Source organism: Staurois parvus, unplaced genomic scaffold, assembly GCF_062004578.1.
Source record: "Staurois parvus isolate SC_StPar_1 unplaced genomic scaffold, SC_StPar_1.0 ptg000019l, whole genome shotgun sequence".
Lineage (NCBI taxonomy): Eukaryota > Metazoa > Chordata > Amphibia > Anura > Ranidae > Staurois > Staurois parvus.
The window spans coordinates 30,819,699-30,845,898 of NW_028317815.1; the positions used below are offsets into that span (position 1 = coordinate 30,819,699).

Below are 26,200 nucleotides of genomic sequence, written 5' to 3' on the forward strand. Positions count from 1 at the left end.
GTTCCTCCAGAGGTTGCTAGGGGTTCCTTGAGGAATGAGCAATTTCTCCCTTTCAGATATTTTTGCACTGACACATTGATCTATTTAGCTATCTGTAAGGGGGAATTCTTCCCAGTGACCACAAGTCTAAGGAGCATTCTTACCACTGACCATCACACTAATGTGTCATGAGTTGTAGATATAGTAATTTTTAGCAGGGGTTTCCTAAGACTGGAAAGTTATTTAAAGGGTTCCTCTGTGTTCAAAAGGTTGAGATAGGCTGGTATAGAGCAATGAACAATTTTGTAAGTTGAAACAATTGTCATGAGAATGTTCTGTATACACACTATGAATTCATTCTTGACATTTAGGCTCTCAGGATCTTTTATGTGTCCTAGATCAGACAGTTCCTAGTAAATGAGTTATATGCTATGTTATTTTGAATTGTCTCTACACTCACAGAGTTGCTTATTAATTTACATGCATATAATGGTGTGACAGACTTTCTCACCCTCCTGTGCTTTGAGATACAGTATGTACTAAAAGCTAAGCAGTAATCCTCTGTGTGTGATACAGGAATTCATAATGGAAGGTGTCTGAGATTTCCAGCCAATTATCTTCTCCCTTTCATTCACTACACTGCACTAAGATATTGAAAGAGCAAATCAAATGTCCTCCTTTCAACACTTTTTTTAACCTTGATGCCTGAAATTCTTATGTTATAAAAATTATATGGGAATAATACATAAATTGATGACACAAAAAGAATAAAAAATACAAATGCTTGTAATTAATAAATTAACAATAAAACATATTTTAATATAAACATATCATATAATAAAATTCTTCTAATTAGAGCATGTTTTCTATTTTGAGTTTAACCGTAGTCCACTAGATTGAGTAGCCAGGAAGCCTGCATGTTGCCATTATGCCATGATTTATTCCATGCTAGCAAGTGATGTAGGTCCACACGTTCCTTGTTTTTTTCACATTGAGCCCACGCCTGGTCAGAAAATTAAGTACTGTCACAATGCCTCATAGAATCCCCCTGGTTACCAGTGTCAGTGACCTTGATGAGAAGGTGTAATTTCAAATGTGGGATGTTTAAATAAGGGGCTTACAATACCTCAAGAGGTTGTTAATTAAAACAGAACCATAGAAGAACAGAGCCCTGATTGTCTTTCTTTGAGAAGCAGCCTCAGCTGTGCAGACCTGTTGAGAGAAAAAGGAGAAGGGATTCTGGGAGGGAAAAGCAAATGAATGTCATTCAAAGCTGCTTGGAACTTTTCATGGGAATGTGGCATCCTGTATACTGCAACATTCACTGTTTGTGTTTTCAGAGTTCACTGATCAACCTTTATGGCAGGATCAATGCACTGGCTGGCTGGTCTACATGGGACCAACAAAGTAGTGAGTGCTACTGACTTCTGTGTGGGAAACTTAAAACAATATGACCTTTTATATATATTGTTATATAATTATGTTTTAAGAGATTATTCATGATTTTCAGTTCTGACTGTTCAGAGGTAACTGCATTTGTTATTTATACAAGTTTTCCAAGACAAGTCTTTATTTTTTTAAACAGTACATTGTTACTTATTTCCCACATTTTAATCTTGTCAGAGCACTTTTTTGTTATGCTTTTCTTCCTAGGCACATCATCTTCTATTCTTTATTATTGACTTTCCACTTACCTCACTGCCCTGGTGCACTTCTCTTTTGAGCACCACTAAACCTACCCACTTCTCCACTGACCACCATTGCACTAGTATACTTCTCTTTTGAGCACCACTAAACCTACCCTCTTCTCCACTCTTCTCCACTGACCACAACGGCAATGGCACTCTTATTTTCTGAGCACCACTAAACCTACCCACTTCTCCATTGACCAACACTGCGCTAGCGCACTTCTCTTTTGAGCACCACCAAACCTACCCACTTCTCCACTGACCACCACTGCACTGGCGCTCTTCCTATGAGCACCACTAAACCTACCCAATTCTCCACTGACCTACACTGCACTGGTGCACTTATCCTTTGAGCATCACTAAGCCTACCCATTTCTCCACTGCATTGGCGCTCTTGTTATTTGAGCACCACTAAACCTACCCATTTCTCCACTGACCACCACTGCATTGGCGCTCTTCCTATTTTAGCACCACTAAATCTACCCATTTCTCTACTGACCACCACTGCATTGGCGCTCTTCTTATTTGAGCACCACTAAACCTACCTATTTCTCCACTGACCGTCAGTGCACTGATGCTCTTCTTATTTGAGCACCACTAAACCTACCCACTTCTCCACTGACCACCACTGCTCTGGCGTACTTCTCTTCTAAGCATCCCTGTGCCCACTCACTTCTCCAATGACCACCACTGCACTGGCACACTTCTTTATGGGCACCACTGCATCCACCAACTGCACTCCACCAATTAAAACAACAACCTCACACTTGTTTTCAGCTAGTACAATAAATATATATAAACCAAAAATATTTGTATTCTAAATGTTCAAGTTCAACATTTCTCTGTCAAATTTGACCACCCCTGATTGTGGCAATCTTCCCTCAGAGCTATATATGACAGTGTATGCTCATATATAGTACAGCATCTCACTACTACAGCAATATCATGTACTTTGTATATGTAGAAAGATGATGCCCCCTTGTATGTATCTAGGAAATAGCTTGCTCAGCTTCATAGCTGTGCTTTGTTCTACATATCTTCCCATCATAGCTGAAAACTAGCTTTATAATATTGCCCTATGTTTTATTTATCAGTCGTCTCTCTGCTTTCATACCATTGTTAACCCTGTTCATTATTCATATACATACATACATAAATAATCCATTTGGCTCTCACAGCAGATTAGATATGAAGGCCTATATTTCTGAAGTGCCAAGAATACCTTTTTGCTGGTCCAGTCTCCGGAAATCCTTTTCTTCTGCCAGCAAACATTTCAGTTCCTCGTGGTACATTTGAAAACTACATATAGTACTACTGACAGCTCAGTGAACAAGGGGAATTCATCACACTTGACAGATTCATATTTTGCCTCTTCCTGAATATAGATATTTAGAGTACTGTATGGCTTTTCTTTGTGTTTACATAGATGAATGAGATATGCTCGTAATACATGGTCAGATCTTTCAGTGATAATGATGAAAGATTCATTTATAGATGTCTTCAGTTGAACATTAGACATACCTAGCAGTAACATTTTCTTTTTACTTAAGTAATGTTTTTATGTAAAAAGAGCATTTATTTTTCCCTATTGCTATCAAACTTCTGGAACTGTTTTTTGTATAACCAGATTTCAACAGTAATCAACAGGATCTATGCAATTTGAAATCACACATTTTTATTATTTCTGAATGCTTGCTCTCATTTTCCGGTTGTATAATACCTGGTCATCAGACAGTATGTCAAGATTTTTAACTGTTTAGTACAAAATGTTATAAGCCATTATAAGGCAAGACTGTGTTGAATGACAGACGTCTCTGGCATTCAACGATGCTTGAAAACTAAATAAAGTCAGGCAAACAGCTAAATACATAGTGGGAATACATATATTTACAATTTTACCACCCAAACATTGTAATTCTTCTCAGCTAAACCTGTGGTTTATGCACCTCTTGTACACCACACAACCAGACGACTGACATATTTCTAGGTTCAGCAATTCAGATTTGTGGCTTCCTATGTTATATCTAAAGGTCAGTCTGATCATTGGACAGAACCACCATCATCACCTCTATCTAATGAGCAGGGAACTTAACTGAGCTATGTACTATCACATATAAGAATGAATAGTCAAAATTTCATATTATTTGTCAGGTAAAACAGTTCACATATACAGTATGTATTTCAAATGTGTTTTAAGATATTCACTTGAATTTTAATTTCTCTAAAAAAAGGCAGTGACCATTTTGCATAAAATCACCTGATGTGGGGAAGAAGTTGCAGAGAATTTGTGTGAATGGCAGTTGTTGTGGCCTCATATTCTGCCAAAAAAGACATTTTCATAGTTAGGTGCAAACATAGAATTTGGTAATAAAAAAGTCAAGAAAAGTTCTTGTTTAATCTGTTTTTATTAAGGATCGGTGTTGTAACAATGGCAAACATCACATCCCATTGTTCTAATGTTGTAGAAGTAAAGTATATATGGGAAAACATTTCCTGGTTGGTTTTTTTTCTGAAATATATAGAACAAAAAAACCTACAAGTTAAACATGTATTAAACATCGGAAAAGTAAAGTATAACCAGTATAGAACAGTAATAGAACATGGGGATGGGGGGAAGGGTGGAGAGTAGGTAGGGGAAAACATGTGTGAGATGGCAATAGGCACACCCTAAGGGTTTATTTCACAATAAATACACAAATTATGTGGAAGCAGGAGGTCTAAACTGAAATAGAATTGCTGTCATGGTCAGGGTCAGGCTCGAGGAACCAGTAGCCATAGCTGCACAGAGGCTCCCACCAACCAGCAGGATATGTAAACAAGCAGCTCACACTGACAAATGATGTGAGCTCACCAGTACTTTGGGGTCTAAGCACTAACCGATATTCACTAGAGCTCCTGATGGTAGATATGGGTTTTGTTGTGTGTTAGTACCAGACCACCCCACCAGATAGTGAGCAAGCCAGGGTCCAGTAGCAGATATAGCAGGTAGGGATCAAGCAAAACCGTAATCAGTAAACAAGCCAAAGGTCGGCAACAAGTGGTTGCAGGTTGGGATCAAGTGGAAGCGCAGCTGAGGAACAAGCCAAAGGTCAATAATGAGTGGCAGAGGAAATGGAGATAAGGACAACTGCAGGTACACAAAGGATCAGGATATCGGCTTCAGAGAGCACGATAATCTGGCAAACAGGAAGTGCAGAGACATGGCTTAAATTAAGAAGTTCATGGGCAGAACAAAGCATTAAAGGTTCCCCAGAAACAAAAAACAAGGCAAGAAAGTACAAAGGATCACACAATGAGCTATCCATCATCTCAGGTGGCTCAGAAAGAAGAGCCACTACCAGACGCAGCAGAGGTTGTAGGTTTAGATCCCACACCTGACAATGGCATATGTCTGTGAGGACTAGTTGGGGATAAAGGTATAATTTTAAAACATTCCAGTATCAAAAAGGTGTCTTATGTTATTATTGAGGTAAGTGTTTAAATACAGGCTAGTCCACAAGGACCAACCAGCAGGATCATATCTCAAGGGATTGGAGATGTTGAGAACAGTTCAATTAGCTCTAATTCAAATGCTCATCTGATACTGTTGATTCAAAAGAAGGAAGATCGGTGTGATACTTACATACAGTGTATGAGTATGTAAGTATTCAGAATGGAAATTAATGGTATGTGGGATGTTCTGGCTGGCAGATTACACGTTAAAAACTAAAGTTTATTGTAACCCCCCCTTTTTGAGTCTGGGCAGAGTAGCTTTCCATGTCACAGTATAACAGAGGCCTTTGAAGTGCAGCCACAGGAGGAGCCCTGCACGCTACGTTATACAGCTTGGAGCAGCTGGAACTCTGCATAACTCTCACAACATCTTTTTCTCTTTGTGTTTTACAGGAATTGATAGATGTTGACAGTGAGGTTGTTTTTGAACTGGCAGCATACATCCTGCAGGTAACAAACTTTTCTTTACACTCTCTTACATGTTATTAATATTCAGTCATTGGAGCAGATAATCAGATCAAAATCTTTGTCCTTTAAGTCATACATACAAGAAATGCATTCAAAGTTTGACATTAACTAGAGGCAAGGTAACATTTCCTTTTCCTCCAATATCCAGATGGTGTGTCAGGTACCTAGGCTGTGCTAATCTCTGCTTGTATATTTATGCATCATTTATTTTACTTGGATATTTGAAATGCTTAGGGTTGATTTACTAAACAGGTCTGATGAAAATTACCGGTATAACTGTACCCTTAAAGAATGGAAGCTACAAAAAGCAGTGGGCATGCTTTCAGAGTGTAAATCAGTATGTATATCTGTAACCAGTAGAAAGCATCTTCATAACTTCTTATATGGAATTAGCATTGTATTTACATCCTCCATCCTACAATTTACCTCCACCGCCCCTGCTGGTTTTGCAGGAAGCACTGGAGGATGTAAATAAGCCATGGAAGCAGCACTGGAAGGTGTAAATTACCCTTGAAGAAGCACTGGAAGGTTTAAATTAGCACTGGAAGCAGCACTGGAAGGTGTAAATTACCCTTGAAGAAGCACTGGAAGGTTTAAATTAGCACTGGAAGAACCACTGGCTGGTGTAAATTAGCCTTGAAGAAGCACTGGAAGGTTTAAATTAGCACTGGAAGAACCACTGGATGGTGTAAAATAGCCTTGAAGAAGCATTGAAAGGTTTAAATTAGCACTGGAAGCAGCACTGGGTGGTGTAAAATAGCATTGAAGAAGCACTGGAAGGTTTAATCCGGCCCTGGTAGATGCACTCATGGGTGTAAATTAGCCCAGGAAGATGCACTCAAGGGTGTAATTACCACATTGGCCCCATTATGTCAGGCAGTTGAGTGCTTTCAGTCAAATACAGATAAATGTACAGTATATGGTAATACTATTGGAGCATCACAGTCAACGATTGCTTCCCTGCCTTTTAAGGTGTATTTTAAAGCTTATTAAATTAATGAAAAAATCCATAGAAAGTCCAGTTGTCATATTTTTTTCAGCCTGCAGCTACCCAGTGTTCTCCTGATACCAACATATTTCAACAAACTGTAGTTATTGGTATTATGTTAAAAAAGGAAAAAACTTTTTTGCTACTTTTTATGGAATACAAAAGGCAACATTGGCAAGATAATTACAGCACAGACTGATACATGTTAAATTGCAACAAGGTTTGGCATTTTGCTGGCACTAACGTAGGGGATTCCTTTCACTCATAATTCAGCTTTTGAACATTCTGTTTATTTTTGCTTAAAAAAAATATTTGAGTAGCTAAAACTATAGCCAATTTAGACTAGAAGAAAGTTCCTGTGCAAGCACCCTCCTGTTTTCCCTGTGACAAGTTAGGGCTCGTTCTCCCTAGCCCCATTGAGCTGCATTGGGCATCGCTGCCCAATGCAGTCCCAACACAAAGACAACGCAAATGCGCTGTGCTGATGTGAGGTGCGATAAAATGATTCAGGCATACATTTTACTTGAATGCATTCATACATTTTATCACAGCACGCATGATACATAGCAATGTACTGCCACACATAGGGGTTGTTTTACTAAAGTCAAATAGTTTGTTCACTTTGCAAGTAAAGTTGCACTTTGCAAGGGAATTTTCCCCAGACCTTAGTAAATGCCATTAAGTTTCACTTTGCAAAGCATAACTCTATTACATGCAAGGAAAGAAGAAGCATTTTTTGTTTGCACGTTTCTGGATGATGGAAGTCAACAGAGCATCACCTCATCCAATAAGCTCTGGTGATAAATCCCATGCAGAGTGCAACTGCACTTGCAAAGTGCGTAGTCTATTTGCCTTCAGTAAATCAACCGGAGAGAGTTGAATGAATGTAATAAAAATTAAAATGGAGTTCCACCCAAAAGTGGAAGCTCCACTTGTTTGCCTCCTCCCCTCTCCACTGCCATATATGGCACTTTTTCGAGGGGAGGGAGCAGATACCTGTTTATGATAGGTACCCGCTCCCACTTCCGGCTCAGTTTGCCGCGGCGAAGTGAGCCAGAAGTTCAGCCCCCCTCCTTCCTCCTGCAGTCTTCTGTGACACTTCACAGGTCCCAGAAGACTGCCGAACCAATCAGGATGTGCAGCGCGACTCACGCATGCGCAGTGGGCACCCAGCTGTGAAGTTGCAAGCTATCACAGCCTAGTGTCCACAGTTAAGATGCCAGTGCTAGGGAGAGAAGAAGGAGAGAAGGGATGGAGCAGCTGAGCACATCGCTGGACCCTGGGACAGGTGAGTGTGTGTTTATTAAAAGTCAGCAGCTACAGGTTTTGTAGCTGCTGACTTTTAATAAACACAAAAACGGCTAGAACTCCGCTTTAAGTTAGAAAAAATGCAAGCTTTGTAGTAGGGCAGCGCATGTGCACAACACACTAGCACGTTCCTTCTGTGCGCATGATTAAAAGGGCCCACTAGTGCGAACAGCCTTAAAGCAGTAGTAAGCACTGTTGGTACACTTGTACCTACAGTACAGGTAAACGTATAATAAAGTTTATCTGTAGGTACAAGGAATATCTCCTAAACATGCACCATTTAGGAGATATTCACTGTTTCTACAGCTGGTGACATCACCGGCACATGTGCTCTGAAGGGACAGCATACTCATGCCATCCATTTGAGGCTCTGTGCCTCGGCCCTGACTCCTGTGCACCTGAGCGAGAGTGGCATCATCGCGGCTTGGCCATTTAAATGACCAGAGCCCACAAACCCAGAAGGAAGACTGGGTGTAGATGGAAGCCTTGTCCACAGTGCCAGCTCACCGCTGGAGGCCTTCGCTTTAAAGTAAGTCTTTCATAATGTGCTAGTATGATATTACCTTGCAGGAGGCATTTATTTTGTTGCTTTTTTCTTTAAAGTTTACTACCGCTTTAAAGTACTTTGTGAAGTGGATGTGAAGATAAATGTTTCTGTAAATTAATTATATTTATATGTTAATGAATTATATTATATACTAAACAGATGATAAACAGAATATATAGATTTTTTTAATACATTTTCCTAACCATGTTCAGAATTAAATGAAGCACATAAACACAGCTGAATCGGAGGAAGAAAAGCCCAGCTCCATGCCTATTCTCCTTACAGCTCCATTTGAGGTTTCAGTTAAAGTGATTCTAAAGGATTTTTTTTTTTAAGAAAAAATAACAAACATGTCTATACTTACCTGCTATGTGCAGTGGTTTTGCACAGAGCAGCCCGGATCCTCCTCTTCCTCCCCACAGGCTCTTCTGGCCCCTCCCTCCTGTTCGGTGCCCCCACAGCAAGCAGCTTACTATGGGGGCATCCACTGCTCTGTGTGTCCATTCACACACAGAGATGCGGTTCAACCCCACTCCCTCTCACTTCTCATCGGCCCACTGGCTGTGATTGACAGCAGTGGGAGCCAATGGCTTCCGCTTCTGTCTCCGTCCATGAAGAGAGGGAGTCCCGGGATAGCCGAGACTCCAGTGCTGGATCAAGAGGGGGCTTAGGTGAGTATTGGGGGGGGGGGGCTGGGGGGATGCTGCACACAGAAGGTTTTTTTACCTACATGAATAGAATGCATGAAGGTAAAAAACCTTAAGCCTTTAGAACCATTTTAATCAAAGACAGTCAGAAAGTGTGCAACAACTGCTAGGCTTTCTTAATAGAAAGCCCAGTATGCTATTCAAAAAGCTAGTAGTAGTTAGTCACATTCAAGTCACATTCAAGTGGACTTCTTCTGTAATGTTGAAGACATTTCACAACTCGTCTACTACTCATCAATAAGTGATGACACATGTTCAACATTTGAGAACAAGTCTGCGTAAATGTGACTACCTACTTCTAGCTATCTCTTCATAGACATAATAAATTTACAAAAACTGTATTGTGGAATCATCATACATTAAATGTTTACCATAAGCATAAAGGCTTTGTAAATGGAATGGAAGAAATAAAATGTAAAAGACCAGTTTAGAAACTTTCAGTCATGACCTAATCCAAGCTATAATGGAGTAAACTAGAAGAAGGTGGACCTGGGCCCACATTCTCATCTCAATCATCTCTAGCAACCTCTAAATAACTATACTCTTATCTTATATGGAAGTGAGTGTCTGCTTTAATTAGCTTTGCTTGTAAGTGGCTCTGAATAAATTCAACAAGTCAGGAAAGAGCCATGCAGCAAGATTACTATTGTTGAAGAGACATACAAAGTATCAGTAGACATCGGGTGTTGCTAGGTGACTTTTTTTTATTTTTTGATTGCCAGAGGGAGACATTGTAATTAAATACAAACAGATCAGGGTTGAAAGCATCCTAGCAACCCACTAAGCATTAAGTGCCAATACATGGGAATATAAAGTAAGGCTGAATAGCCTTTGGAATGCATGGATTTTCTGCATCATTAAATATAGAGTCTTCCATTTAACCATGATCCTGTCCCTTCCCCCACACTCTGAATTGTTAATGTTTCAGCAATATTAGCACAGGGCAACTAGGACTAATTCTCCAGACCTCTAATAGGTTCGGTGGACTCCTTAACCACTATTTCATAAGACTTTCAAACAATTTCTTGGCAAGGCCTTGGGAAAGTTGTATGTGTCAAAAACTGACTTAACAGGAAATCTTCCTGAATAACAAAGCAAAAAGTCTTGTCTGAGCGGAATTTTCTCTTGTTTGTTAGAAATGACACAGTACAGCGTATTGCATTACTTAATTGTACAGTATCTTCATGTTATTGATGGCATTATTAGTATTTAGCTACTTTATTTTTATAACATGCCTTGTCACCACTTGTAAAGTAATTCTCTTTAAAATGAATTTATAGCCCAAACCTTTTTGTTTTTCATTTTGGATAAAGTAGGGAAGGGTGTCCCATTAGGAAGGTTTCCCTTCACTTCCTCCCCCCCGAGACGCAACTGGAACTGAAAGTAACAAGGTAGAGGAACCAGCTCGTCACTGGGACAGGTTTCCCTATTGGAATTTTTACCCTGACCTCTTGTTCTAGTGACAGCTCTAACATTTTGAATCTACCGTAACGTTTTATGGTCGTAACAATGATCACCAGAACAAATAAAGAAGGTGAATCTGCCTAGAGGGGACACAGACAGCAACAAGAACTTGATAGGGTTTTTAATAATTTCCTACTCTTAAAAAAGATACACTTAAAGCGGAGCTCCACCCAAAAGGGGAAGTTCCGCTTTAAGTCTTTGTCCCCCGCTCCCCATTAAAGATTGGCAGCTTTGGGAAGCAGGGGGGGAAGCGGGTACCCGAATTTGACAGGTACCCGATCCTACTTCCACTGTGATCACCTAAGGCGATCGGAAGTGGAAGTTGTCCTCCCTCCCCGTAGGTCCCAGAAGACTACGGGGCCATTCACAAAGTGCAGCGCTTCTCGTATATGCGCAGTGGGCACCCGGTTATGAAGCCACAAGCTGTCACAGCTGAGAGCCCACACTGCAGATGCCAGCGCCGGGGAGAGAAGACGGCCGGTGAAACCAGCCATGGTGAGGACACCGCTGGACCGAGGGACAACTAAGTGGCTGTATATTAAAAGTCAGCTGGAACTCCGCTTTAAAGATACACTTAAAATAAATATGCTTTACATGCAAACTAAAGCTGATTTCCAGGATAAGCAAATGTTGTCTACATACAAGAGTCATGTGTATTCTTACTTGAATCTTGGTGTGCTTTGTGTATTTCTTCCAGATATGTGCAGAAATCCATTGTGAAATTTTGCAAGAGCTTCCTGCAATAAGGCTGCATTCACACTTGAACGTTTTGTAGCTTGAAACTCCAAAAAAGCTCAAACTTAAAAAATCAATTGTTATCCATAGTGCCTGTTCACACCTGATCGCGCGAACAGGCACCATAGAGAACACTTAATTTTTAAGTTTGAGCTTTTTTGGAGCTTCGAGCTTCAAGCTACAAAATGCTCAAGTGTGATTGCAGCCTAAGGAAGGTTCCTGCAATAAAGACCAGTCACTGCTGGTCTCATTCCTTGTGCAGGGTGACCGGTCTTGTCTCTGCCCTCTCCTGTAGTTTTCTGCAGGCAGCCTGTAGTGGGTGGGATTGCTGGGCCCCTCCCACAGCTCTGTTCTCTGTTTAGGCTATGTGCAGCATAGTAATGATGTCTCTGCCACTTTTACATGGTGATATCTGAGTTCGCAAAGGCATTTGGTGCACACAAAGTGCATTTATATCCTTCATGGCTATCGAAGAATATATTTAATTATATTTTAATAAAAGTTTTGTACCTGGGGTTCAACTTTAATATTTAACCTCTGGCTCTAATTATCCCATGCAGTACTGCCTTTCCAGGACAGAGAGCAGAGCAGCTGTGTAACAGACCATTCAGATAACTGTTCTTCTAGAACTACAGCATTTAAAAATCACCCAGACAAATGTGAACTGTTGGATTAGACAACTGGAATGACTGTTTTACTGTATAGGAGATCAGTAGCCTAAAGATGGTTAAACATACTCAACATTTTTATTTCAGTTATGTTGGTATAAATGTGCGCTGGTTTCCAAATGCAGAAATACAAGTTTTGTAATGATTTTGCTGGAAATTTGTACTCCACTTACACCGATAGATCAAACTCACTTTATTTTTGTCTTCTGCCAACTGCCACTGCATGCAGATAAATGAAGCTCTGTGATATTTGACAGTGCTACTACTTCTGCTCATTATGGGCCAAATATATGCTTCCTATAGCTGCCTATGGAGCAAATTAAGCCCTGGGAAGAAATTCCGCCATTGAAAGACTGCCAATTAATTGAAGCCAGGCAGAAACTTTAACATTGTGAAATGGCAAACTACTGTCAATTTAAAAATGTGTCTCAGCACAAACAAGTGAATTCACATTTCTCTTTCAGTTATTTTGCTATTCTTTAGAAGCCACAGAGCAGACAACAAACAATTGCTTCCCTAAGAAAACATCGCAGTGGCTATACAAACGGCCAAAAGAAATAAAGGCAACAATTGACTGTGCAGCAGGAAGACAACAAAGGAAATAGTGACTGTTGGCAGGGTTCACAGCTCTGTTGATCAAGATTATTATGTACTATGGGATTTAATAAAATCATATATAAGTATTTCTATGCAAACTATTCTTAACCATATGTAAAAGTCAGTGTGGTTGATGCAAGATTGTTATCCAATCATCAATCATCTTACAATAAAGACTGAGAAATGACCTATCTATGTCTACTAAAACCCCAAAGTACGGACCATGATTGGATAGTGCCATTCTCATTTTAAAAATCCCAATTTCTTTAGGGACTGAGATGTTTTACTTTCCAACAAAAATGTAGACAATAAAAGTCATTCTTTTCTAGTTTAGTGGCTTAAAGCTAAAGTTTAGCTTAAAAAAAAATCCCTACAGCTTTAGTCATATCACTGTAATGAAGTATGTCCCCTGTTGTGCAGGCACCTGGATTCCAAAGAAATCTTCACTGTAGGAATGCCTGTCCTCTTCCTGTCTCTGAACTTCCACTGCTGCTGTGTTTAATGGCTGCAGGTCTTCAGGCAGAACAGAAGTACAGATGGTCCAACAGGGACATGCTTCCTCCTTCCCCCTTCTATATTAACAAAATATGTGACTGAGGGAGAGTCTGATCAGTCACAGAATTCTCTCCCTACTCACAGATGAGGTTATAGGCAGTGTAATCAGTGAAATAACCTTTTTCAATGTAGAAAGAGGAAGGAGAAGACATTTCCCTGTCAGACCATATATACTGCTGTTCTGTCTGAGAACCCAAAACTGTTAACCACTGCAGCCCTGGAGGTTCAGAGCTAGGAAGAGGATGGGGCATCTCTACAGTGAAGATTTATCCAGGATCCAGGTGCCTGCACAATGTAGGATATTACAGGTAAGTTATATGACTAAAGCTGCAGGGAATTTTTTTTTTTTTGCTAAATTCAAGCTTTAAACAAACCTGTTGCTTCTTTACCTAACTAAAATACAGGAAATACTCACCTTCCAGTAGGTGACCTGTTCATATGTTACTCTCTTGTGGAGCTCAGTGCACTGCCACATCTAGGTGTCCCAGATAGTATTTCCCCTGCTGTGGGTCCTCCTACTGACCCCTACATCACTACGGTTTTCTGTTGAAATATTACATTTTAATAAATCCAAAGTACTTTTAAAGATCATTTTTTAATGGTTAGACAGGTAAAAGAGGAAGAGGGAACTTTTTGGGCAGGTCTAGATTGATGGAATAGCCACATATGCCAAGGACTAAAGTAGAAGATTTAATTTGTTACTTTATCATGTTTCTCTCTTATGTTAGCCTGGGAAATTGACATAATCAGAAATTATCATTTAAATTACTTGCAGGCTTTATTTAATGAGATGCAAGGAACTGTATAGCCACAAAGCTGTATAATAATAGGGATGGTAAATATAACCTTAGTACTGCTAAGAATCAAGCCTTGCATAATGGAATAGTAGCTCTTCATGACTCCTTTAAATGTTTAATGTGATTATATATATATTATATATTTTATATATGTATATATATATATATATATATATATAAAATCATATATAAAGGACAATAAACTATCTACAGAACAGTATAAATTATATTGTTGCAAATTACTAAATTGTTTTTGTTCTCTTTTAGGAGGCAAAGGGGGATTTTTCAAGGTATGGTTACCATCTTACAATTATTGCATAAATAATTATATTTGCATTATGATGTGATGTTTTGCATGACGTTGCTATGTAAGGTTAAGGATGGTCCAAACTGTGCAGTTAAAAACAAAAATTACTTCAATCCTGCACAAATAAATACAACTACTTATGATACCTGAGAAATGATATTGAATTGTATCACGCAGTATGTTACAGGGGAATCATAAGTAAGTTACAGTCGGGGCCTTTGGTAAAAATAGTAACAGGTCATTCGATATGTATAAGGTATTTAACCACAGTTGGTTCTGCAACCAAAGGCATACCACACATCTGACAGGTGCCAGGATCTCAGCCAGATATTTGGCAATGCTCATAAATGGTTCCATATGTATACTGTCACTGAGCTTATTGGCAGAATATGTCCAGACACTTTTTTTGAGCAGTGACTGACTGTCACTGATATCTAATCCATGTTTATCAGATGATGATCACAAAATACCTTTGCCCAAATGGAATTCAAATATTCTGAATTTATTATGTACTTTTTTGGAGAGTTAGGCTTGTTAGGAAAGTTAGACATAAAATAGTGCAGGTAGATTTGTGAAAATTTATTCCTACAAATGACCCTTTATGCAGAAGATCTTTAGAAAGATACAAAAAAATACATATATGTTGGAACCAAATAACAATGTTCTTGCAGTCTCCAGATCCCACATGACCATACTGATGGCTGTACTTCGCGCATGCACATGGGACTAAATTAGCTCCTATAGCTTAGTGAGTTTGACCAAAAATTGATGTGTGTAATCCAATCCCTCCATTTATATGATGTCAAAGAAAAACAAGAACAGGATAAATAAGGGAATTATACAATTCACATAGAAATAAAAGGAGATCTGAATTAATAGATTAATATTAAACTTTTAATAGAATTGTCTTTGGGCTTCAGAGTATTCAGTGATGCAATAGGGATGATTTACTAAAACTAGAGAGTGCAAAATCTGGTGCAGCTGTGCATGGTAGCCAATCAGCTTCTAACATCAGCTGTTCTTTTAAGCTTTGACAAAAACACTGGAAGCTGATTGGTTTCTAAGCAGAGTTGCACTCTCAAGCTTTACTAAATCAACCTCAATATTTCTGCATTGGTGGAAGCAACCTTTGAATGGTCACTAGGCAATGAGCTCTTTATACATTTGGATAGATTTACAAATTTTTAAGTGGAGTTTTACTAACATTCCTATTGCTTATTAACCTAAGTGAATATCCAAAAGTAATTGAGATCACCTTTTTGTGAGATATCCTGAATGTTTGGGGGCTTTTCTGGCAATTTCAGGGTCATTTATTTGTTCATTCCTATTGATCATGAAGGGTAACCCTAGATTTGAGCTGGGCTTACTGTATACAATCTTGCCATGATGTATGACCTGTGACATGAAACTGTCTTCCACAACCTCACCTTAGTAAAAGAGTTTGGCTGTTCCTCACCCAGTTTAAAACCTCCTACACAACTGTTTCTGTTTCAGACAATGACTGTGTTTCAACCTACATATGAAATTGATGATCATTAGTGCCTGTTTGGTGTAACAGGTTAACCGGTTCTGTGACACCCTATAGCAGAAATACTGCAACTGGGTGGCACGGGTGCGCAGAATCACATATATATATATATGTGATTTTGCAGTTCCAGGTAGCTTAGCACAGTCATACAAAGCAGTGTTCTTACAGTGCAGCACACACACAGCCAACATAGTGAAACAGCACACAGTTAACCCTTTAGCCCCAGATGTTAATTATACACCTGATATTAATCCTACAAAATCTCTGAATTTGTGCAGGTGTATAAAGTGTGCAAATGTAAGAATTGATGCTGATTTGAAGCCAAAGGGTAGTCACAATAAATATTACTTTGATTTAGATATTTCTAAGGGGACAATGGAGATAATGGAAGTAACACAGCTCTGGATTCTACTGATCTGAATATAGTAGTGATTGATCTCTATTGTAACATAGCTATCAAATATTGTTAGATTTCTCAAAAACTTTAGATCATAATTAAATTCTTATGTGTAGTTTCCAATTATTTACCCGAGCTAGAGTTGGTTTCAACAGACACATATCTTTCCAACCAGCCTTGTGTGTGGAGGAGATGGTAGCATATAGCTGGAGAGTAAACAGTACAGCAAACATTTCTAAATTGTGTATAATAATATATAATTATCATCAGATGCCTTCCACGTAATAACCAATCTTGCCTGTTTTCAATCATGGCTTATTTAGAAAGATCTGTTGTTTCTCCCTTATGTGAACTGCAGTATTCAGAGGGAGCTCAGGAATATCATATGTTACAGAAATTTTTTTTCATCATTTAACCTTTTCATTTCTGACAAGTCCTGGGAAAGATGTGGCTGAAGGATACCCAGCTGGTAACAATTTGAATAGAAAAACCATCCATGGGTCCTATTTCCTGCTTTCTTAAAAAGAAAAATCCATGGGGTCCGACCTTACGTTTCCCTTTTATTGTCATGGGATCATATTTCATGCTGAAGCCAACGGGATCTCCCATTTATAAAAATTATATTTCTAAATCTACCCCTTTCATGGACTGAAATAGCAATAGCAGGCATAGTAGATGCTTTAGGAACATGTTAAGCACTGGTCTACTTTACTTTCCATAAAGACTTTTTAACCAGTTTTATTTTCAGGTGATAGTCCTTATACTTTGAGGACTATTAAGTCTGGGTTCACACATATGCGGTGCGGTATATTGCATGTGATTTGCACAGGAACCGCACTGCATTCCTGTGCAAATCACATGAAAATTGTATGCGGTGCGATTGGAGTCATACATTTTGTATGGCTCCAATCGCACCGCATCCGCACCGAAAAGGTGCAGGACCCTTTTTTGGTCCGCACTAGAATCTAATCCGATTCTGCACATCGCATCGTGTTTTGCAGACCGATCTCAGGGTATTGTTAACTTAACATACACACCCTCAGCAGTTCATGCAGTACGATTCTGATGCGGTGCGGAATTCGCACTGAAAACACTGCGAATTCCGCACCGCATCAGTGTGAACCCAGGCCAAAGGTATGGTTGTGCTTGTCTGATAAGCCTAATGTAGTAGATAGATTATTTTTGGTACTAAAAAAAATAAGTGGTTATAATAAAGTCTGGTCATAATTGGGACCTAATGTACTATTGGCTTAGATAGATCTGTGCTTATAGGTGGCAAAGGAAAATCAAGGTAGCTATACCCCCTATAGGTATTGTCCACCCCTTTATTTCCAATCATCTGAATAGAGTCCCTTTTCTCATATAAGATAACGTATATATTTTCACAATCATCTAAACTGGTAAAAGAAGTCAAGAGCTTAGGAGTGTTGTGTTCAGCCTAATGTACGTACAGGCTTTAGTAGGGAAATCCAGCCCTGGATATAACAAGCATATATAACCATTAAACCCCAGCTCATTTGGATTTATTGAGTAAAGATCTCTGCATGGGCACTAGCATATAGTGGGCGTAAAACCAAAGACACAACTACAACTAGAACACAACAGAGCTAAATATTATGGCATCTACATGTTATGCTCTCGTACATAGCTGGGACTAAATTAAATGCAGTTCAGGCATAAAGCTCAGAAGCCTGCTTTTTCTATATGATCTAAGTTTGCATAGTTAAATTAAAGAAAATAAATGATATGCTGTTTTTGGTATCACAATTGAATGTATACGTACTGTATATGTAAAATGTAGCAAATCTTGTTATTTTGTTATGATTCTACAGATAAAGGTGACAGAGCATGCAGGGGTGTAAATATAAATTCAAGCTAAGTACATTCAGTTGTAACTGGTGAACGGTATACACAAAAATGATTATTATTATTCAGGATTTATATAGCATCAACAGTTTTTACAGAACCAGGGGCGGACTGACCATTCGAGCACTCGAGCACTGCCCAAGGGCCCGGGGTCAGTACGGGGGCCCATGAAATGCCCCTGGTACCTTTTATAGGCTTTTTTTGAGTGTGGGCAAGGACATAGGGGCCCCATGATTCCCTATTGCCCGGGAGCCCCATGAGTTGTCAGTCCGCCCCTGTACAGCACTTTAAAAAATGAAGGCAGACTGTACAGTAACAATACAATTCAATACAAGAGGAATCAGAGGGCCCTGCTCATTAGAGCTTACAATCTAAGAGTGCAGGAATAGAATACTGATGGCAAACTTTCATTTGTACCACCAAAATGGTATATATTATCATACTTCCCCATTTACAACCATCAGGAATTTACAATTCACCAATACTGTGGAACAGCCAATTGTCGGTATTGCTATATTACCAGACTAAGCCCACCAGTCCCCTCTCTCTACAATTGGTTTGATAAGTTCAGTATTAGAATGTCATTTTTTTTTTATTTCTAATAACATATTGGACTAAAGTAAAAATAGAAAGTAAAGTAAAACCAACACAGCTTAAAAAACAAGTTGTGCAATGTCATAACTCGGAAACGATACCATGCAAGAGCATTGCGGGGGGGATGCTAAATCATTTAAAGTGATGTGATTTGGCTGGGCAGCACTCATTATTGCTCTGTTACCTTACTTAGCAATTAGCTTCATTTTTACTGTCTGTGAAGGGTTAAGAAAATCAGTTCAGCAGGCCAGGAAACATAATATGGCTTTAATCTTTCTGTTACATCTCATGCCATATGGGGTGGGGGATTTTTATGTTTCCCATAAGCAGGCACACAAAAAGCCTTTTAAGGAAAGCTGTGACTGTGTTTATTAAGCAGTGGAGATACCTGATTTGCTGAATTAATTGAATGGTGAAATAGGATCTAGCAAAATAAATTACAGAGAGTGGTCGTCTAAAGAAACAATAGCATACACAATGTGGACACACTGTTTATGTAACCTGCATTTTTTTGTACTCCTAATGCTAATGCATTGAAATAAAATATATGTACTTCTGCCGTTTATCATGAAAACTAATAGGGCCAGCAGTCAATGGTTTAGACTGACAACTCACCGGCTGATATTAGTAATGCAACCAGTTCAGGCAATGTTAGCAGTGATTGCCCTGTATATGGTAAATGTCCAAAAAATACTGAGCTCTTGTAAGCATAAAATGGCCTGTTATCACAGATCAAGCTTTTCCTGTATCTTGCATAGCCTCTATCTGACCGTCTTTTGAACCTATATCACTCTGTCTCTTTGATCCTTAGTTTTCTCTTATTTAGGTCCTCTGTGGATGTTGCATACAGTTGGGAAAATAAGTATTTGATTACCTGCAGATTTTGTACGTTTGCCCACTTACAAAGAAATGAAGGGTCTATAATTGTTATCATAGGTGTATTTTAAATGATAGAGACAAAATATCAACCAAAAATCCAGAAAAAAACACATACTACAAATGTTAGAAATTAAGTTGCAATTAAGTGAGTAAAATAAGTATTTGATCCCCTACCAACCAACAATAATTCTGGCTCCCACAGACTGGCTATGTGCTCATGTGGTATACAGATTAGTCTTGTCAATTTAAAAAGTTGCTCCTAGCAACAACTCGTTATGTGTATAAAATACACCTGTCCATAGAATCTTTTTCTTCCATTCAAATGCCCATTCCATCATGGCCAAGACCAAGGAGCTGTCAAAGGATGTCAGAGATAAGACTGTAGACCTGCACAAGGCTGGAATGGGATACAAGACCATTAGCAAGAAGCTTGGTGAAAAGGAGACAAATTTTGGAGCAATTATTTGCAAATGGAAGAAATACAAGATAACCATCATTCGCTCTCGGTCTGGAGCTCCATGCAAGATTTTGCCTTCTGGGGTAAGGATGATCATGAGAATAGTGAGAGATCAGCCCAGAACTACATGGGAGGAGCTTGTGAATGATCTCAAGGCAGTTAGGACCACAGTCACCAAACAAACCATTGGTAACACAATATGCCACCATGGACTGAAATCCTGCAGCACCTGCAAGGTCCCCCTCTTCAAGGAGACACATGTACGGGTCTGTCTGAAGTTTGCCAGTGAACATCAAAATAATTCAGAGAAGGATTGGGAGAAAGTGTTGTGGTTAGATGAGACCAAAATTGATCTCTGTGGCATTAACTCAACTCGCCGTGTTTGGAGAAAGAAAAATGCTGACATTTGTATCGTGTTTTTTTCCGGATTTTTGGTTGATTTTCTGTCTCTATCATTTAAAATACACCTATGATAAAAATTATAGACCCTTCATTTCTTTGTAAGTGGGCAAACATACAAAATCTGCAAGTCACCAAATAATTATTTTCCCCACTGTATAGAAGAACTACTCAACTGACAAATGTTATCATACTATTCTTTTGGTAAACCGATAAATCGTCCGCTCTTCCCAAGACATCTTGTTCTCTAGCTCCTTTGTCACCTCCTTACATGCTGGTTTCCAGGACTTCTCCAGACTACTCTCCCATCCTCTGGAACTCCCTACCCCAGTATGTCTGGTCAGCCTTTAGGCGATCTTTGAAACTTATTCAGGGAAGCCTACCCCACCTCCATCCCTTCCTAAGAACTGTACTTGAGTCATCTACATCAGATCATCCCCTGCAGCCATCACCTTTTGTACCACCTCCCCCTTCCTTTGGACTGTAAGCTCCATGAGCAGGGACCTTCTATTCTTTCTGTATTGAACTGTATTGTAATTGTACTGTTCCCCTTTATATTGTAAGGACTGTGCAAACTTCTGGCACTATATAAATCCTGTATAATAACAATAATCATGTTATCAAATATTAGTATAAAGATAAGGTAGGGATGTTGTCCATATCAGCTGGTCAAAATTTTTTTATTATTAACAGACTCCACAAACATAGTGGAATTTGGTCCCTCTGTGCTTTCTAAAATGATGATAAAGTGAAAGGTGGGGGGCATTAGTTTAGGATTTTTTAGTGCTGGAAGTTTCCATCTTTTCTATGTATGATATTGGAAAACCTGTGCAGTCACTCAGCAATGTTTACATTTTCTCCATAAAAAGGGTAATAAACATTGCACTGTCCATATGCCCTATTCGTCAGGCATGTGATACACTCGATCACATGCTTGATATAGGGGTCCTGCATGGCCTCAAAATGTTGCACTCCTCTGCTATGATATAATAACTCCGAATAAAAGCTTTTGGACATTAATGAAGAGCAATGTTAAACTGGCAAATATGTCCATTGATCTGTGATGTTGCCAATTTCAAGCTGGTTGCTGCTGCAGCACTTGTTTTTCCCCCAGCTTATTCCTGAAACATGTGTAATGGGAATATTTGTAGGTGTTTTAACCGCTTCCGTGCCGTCCCGTAGCAGAGATACTGCTACAGGGCGGCACAGGTGTGCAAAATCACTTATATATACCTGATTTTGCAGTTCCAGGTAGGGAACCCGGCTATTAATCGACTGTCAATCACCGGATCAATTGGCCTCGGCTGTCAATCTCCAGATCCCGGCCAGTGATTCCCCGCTGGCACCCGGTGATCTCTGAGGATTTCTGATGGGGGAGAGACCTGTATGTAAACAATACAGATCTCTATCCAGTCAGCTCCTGCACACTGCTTTGTATGGCTCTGCATAGCAGAGCCATACAAAGCAGTGTGCTTACAGTGAAACACACACACAGCTCCATAGTAAAACAGCATACAGTTAACCCTTTGATCGCCTCACATGTTAACCCCTTCCTGCTCAGTGCCATTAGTACAGTGTCAGTGCTTTTTATTAGCATGGATCACTGTATTGGTGTCACTGGGGATGTCAGTGACACCAAGTCAGTTCCCCACAGTGTCAGAATGCCGACTGCAGTCCCACTATAAGTCGCTGATCACCGCCATTACTAGTAAAACAAAAAAATCCAGTATATTTACTGCCATTTGTAAAAGCTATAACTTTCACATAAACCAATTAATTTACATTTATTTGGATTTTGTTTTAGCAAAGACATGTAGCAGAATACATTTTGGCCTAAATTTATGATGAAATTTTATTTTTTTATTTTTTTACTGGACATGTTTAATAGCAAAAAATAACAAATATAGGTTTTTTTCAGAATTTTCAGTCTTTTTTTGCATATAGCACAAAAAATAAAAAACACACAGGCAATCAAATACCACCAAAAGAAAGCTCTATTTGTGGGGAAAAGGGGACCTAAATTTCATTTGGGTGCAGTGTTGCATGACCGCACAATTGTCAGTTAAATAATACAGCACTGTAACACAAACAAATGGCCTGGTCAGGAAGGGGGGTAAATCCTCTGGAGGGCAAGTGGTTAAAGTTTAGATAAACTCATGTTATCATAAAAGTAGTCGATATCCAAAATACTGTATCAAATATATATTGAGACTTTGCAGATCTAATTATCCATCCAACACATTTCCTGGAGAACATCCACTGTATCAAGGATGTGTGTGCTTCTATTAGTGTGTCCATCTTGATTCCCCATCTTCAGGTGTGAATAAAAGTGTCAGAGGTCCATAGTGGGCTATGTCTACAGTGGACTCATGCTAGGGAACAAACCAGTCATTCAGCCTGGTCATATTTATAGATTTATATTTTACTACAATAGCAAACATATGCTACAGCAAGCATGTGATAATGTGAGTCACATCAAACATTACTTCCATGGATACTCTAAAATGATTATTTCGTGGAACTAGTAGGATTGTTGGGAATTATTCAATATTTCCTTTTTTTTCTTTGTTAAACTTTAACGTAGCACCTATACTGTGATATTGTGTAGCTTTTCACTGTCCTATTTTTGTTTTTTTGTTGTTGTAACTATATTTGTAAAACCAAATAAAAATTTATTATGGAAAATAAAAATGACTTCCAGTTAAACTCTGCAAAAACAGCTCAAAATATTTGCTCCGAGAAAATCCATTATTCTTTCCATGTAATACAGACCTCAGCATTCTCCGTACTGCAGTTTGTGTCCTTGACCAGCAAACAAACAAGAGTGGCAACAACTGCAGTGATTTTCTGCATTCTAAATTAGTAGGAGAAAGACTGAAATGTGAGACATTCCAGATATATGTTTACATAGCAAAGATTAGCCCAGAGCATGTGCCATTAAGTGATATGCTCAAGTTATATTAACACAAGACTTGTTTGGGCTATAAACAAAACCAAATCCTTTTCTTAAGTGTTTCTTTCTTGTGTAGACCCAATGAATTTTGCAACCTATGTATAATAAATAAACATTAAATAAACATGTTCCAAGGCTAACTTTATACATTCTTAGGCCTAGCCATTCTTTTGGGCCAGGATACCAGCAGTTTGCATGAGATGGATCAGTGAAATTTAACATGTGGAACTACTCCCCTCTACATACTGTTTATTCGTATTGGGAAAATGTAGCAGGTATCCTAATAAAACTGTTTTACATTTTTTAAAAGTAGAGAAAGAAAGTGATTCTTGTTCTAAAAAGAAAAATGTGTATATACAGTATATCACATCAATGTCTGTTCTGCATAGCCACACAGGCATGTTTATCTTTCTTTCTAATGCATATTAATGTACAGAACATGGAATATTAATTAAAATGAACTGCTTCCTACAGAGCTTATAACTACATAAAAGTTGTCATTTGGTCTGTACGTCCACAAGTCTATTTAGTCTTTAAATGGTATCTCCACTTTCGTGGAAAAAAATAGAGCAAATAAAAAACAATATTATAGCATATACAACTGCTAGACAAGACATATTGTATTTGAAGTGTTAATAAACCCACAACAGTAACATCAATCTTTATATGCAGTAAATCATGCTTGTTATACTCTCTGTGGAACCTAAGGGGTTCCACTAATGCTAATGCTATGCTAATCTTCTGCATTGTGTAATAAGAATGTTTGATTCTGTCTCCTCTGATCCTTTCCTTCTTCCACAGTTCCCATTTCATCTCCTGATAGAACAGAGCCTTAGGGGCAAGCTGCACATGCTCAGTTTAGTGTGTATTGTTAGAGAGTTATTTTCTTTTTCTTGGGTGGGTGCATGTGATCAGCACAAGACCAATCAGCACTGTCCAGACAGAGGGTCAAGGGTCTTGCAGCCTCTTAGGACAGTAAAAGGAGAATGAAAACTCCTCCTGCAAGCTTTAACCAGTGCTCTGCTGGACACTGATAGAAGTAAAAAAACTGCTATATACTGCTGACGAGAAAAGGTATTTAGCAGTTTATATTTACTAAAATAATTGTATTTCCATGTTGTGTGTACTGTTGAAGACCAGATATAATGATTGCCAGGTCCTGGGTTTAGTAACACTTTAAAGTTATTGAGTATTGCCTTTCCTTTGCAATCTTCAGCCGCTGTAATTTTCTGTAAAATTGAATGAAATATAGCAACCTGGAGACATTATATGTACCATCTGTACATGGAACACCTCCAGAAATGTAATTTCCTGCTTGTGTGATTGGCTCACTGATCTTTCCAAAAATCTGCCTAAGATACAAGTCAAATTTTAGGTACCCCCCCCCCACACACACACACACACACACACACACCCACACTAGATGTTTCAGTTTTAGTGATATACCCACCAAGGATTAAGTACTTCTAAAGAGATGCTGACTGCATCTTTTCTAATTAAAACACCAAGAGGGCATCAGGTGTTTACAATGAAACCAGACCCTCCCATTCAGAATCAGTCTGCAAAGGACATGGTGAAACAAACAGCTATTTATTCCGAGCAGAAAAAAAGTAAGAATCTGCCACAAAACATGTTTAAGTCCTTCCTATTAGCATAAATAATGCTGAGGAGATTGTTTTTTTCCCAACAAAAGTGTTAATATACTTTTAAGTCCAGCCACTGTAGCCAAAAACTTTATACTAGTAAAAGGATCTATGGAGATGTAAACAGTTCCGTGCAATGACAAAATGCCACGGTTCCTCAATATGACCTTGATAATATACACTGCTCAAAAAAATTAAAGGAACACATTTTAATCAGAGTATACTGCGATATTGATCTGGTCAGTTAAGTAGCAGAAGGGGTTGTTAATCAGTTTCAGCTGCTTTGGTGTTAATTAAATTAACAACAGATGGGCAACAATGAGACGACCCCCAAAACAAGAATGGTTTTACATGTGGAGGCCAATGACATTTTTTTCCCTACTCATCTTTTCTGACTGTTTTTCACTAGTTTGCATTTGGCTAGGGTCGTGTCACTACTGGTAGCATGAGGCAATACTTGGACCCTACAGAGGTAGTCCAACTCCTCCATGATGGCACATCCATACGTGCCATTGCCAGAGTTTTGCTGTGTCTCCAAGCACAGTCTCAAGAGCATGGAGGAGATTCCAGGAGACAGGCAGTTACTCTAGGAGAGCTGGACAGGGCCATAGAAGGTCCGTAACCCATCAGCAGGACTGGTATCTGCTCCTTTCTGCAAGGAGGAACAGGATGAGCACTGCTAGAGCCCTAAAAAATGACCTCCAGCAGGCTACTGTGAATGTCTCTGACCAAACAATCAGAAACAGACTTCTGAGCCTGAGGGCCCGACGTCCTCTAGTGGGCCCTGTGCTCACTGCCCGGCACCATAGAGCTTGTTTGTCATTTGCTATTGAACAGCAGAATTGGTGGGTCTGCCACTGGCGCCCTGTGCTTTTCACAGATGAGAGCAGGTTCACTCTGAGCACATGTGACAGGCGTGAAAGGGTCTGGAGAAGCTGTGGAGAATGTTATGCTGCCTGTAACATTGTTCAACATGACCATTTTGGTGGTGGGTCAGTGATGGTCTGGGGAGGCATATCCATGGAGGGACACACAGACCTCTACAGACTAGACAATGGCACCCTGACTGCCATTAGGTATCAGGATGAAATCCTTGGACCCATTGTCAGACCCTACACTAGAGCAGTGGGTCATGGGTTCCTCCTGGTGCATGACAATGCCTGGTCTCATGTGGTGAGAGTATG

General features: G+C 39.2%; 1 protein-coding gene across 6 annotated transcripts in view; it reads left to right on the forward strand.

Annotated features, from left to right (window-relative positions):
- The window catches only part of FRMD4A (FERM domain containing 4A), a 558,898-nt gene that overhangs the window by 416,704 nt on the left and 115,994 nt on the right, over positions 1-26,200 (forward strand). For all 6 annotated transcript variants that reach the window (XM_089686117.1, XM_089686116.1, XM_089686118.1 and 3 more), the window contains exons 6-7: positions 5,553-5,609; positions 14,261-14,283. In XM_089686117.1, the coding sequence (XP_089542243.1) occupies positions 5,553-5,609; positions 14,261-14,283 (80 nt within the window). The remainder of the gene's footprint in view (positions 1-5,552; positions 5,610-14,260; positions 14,284-26,200) is intronic.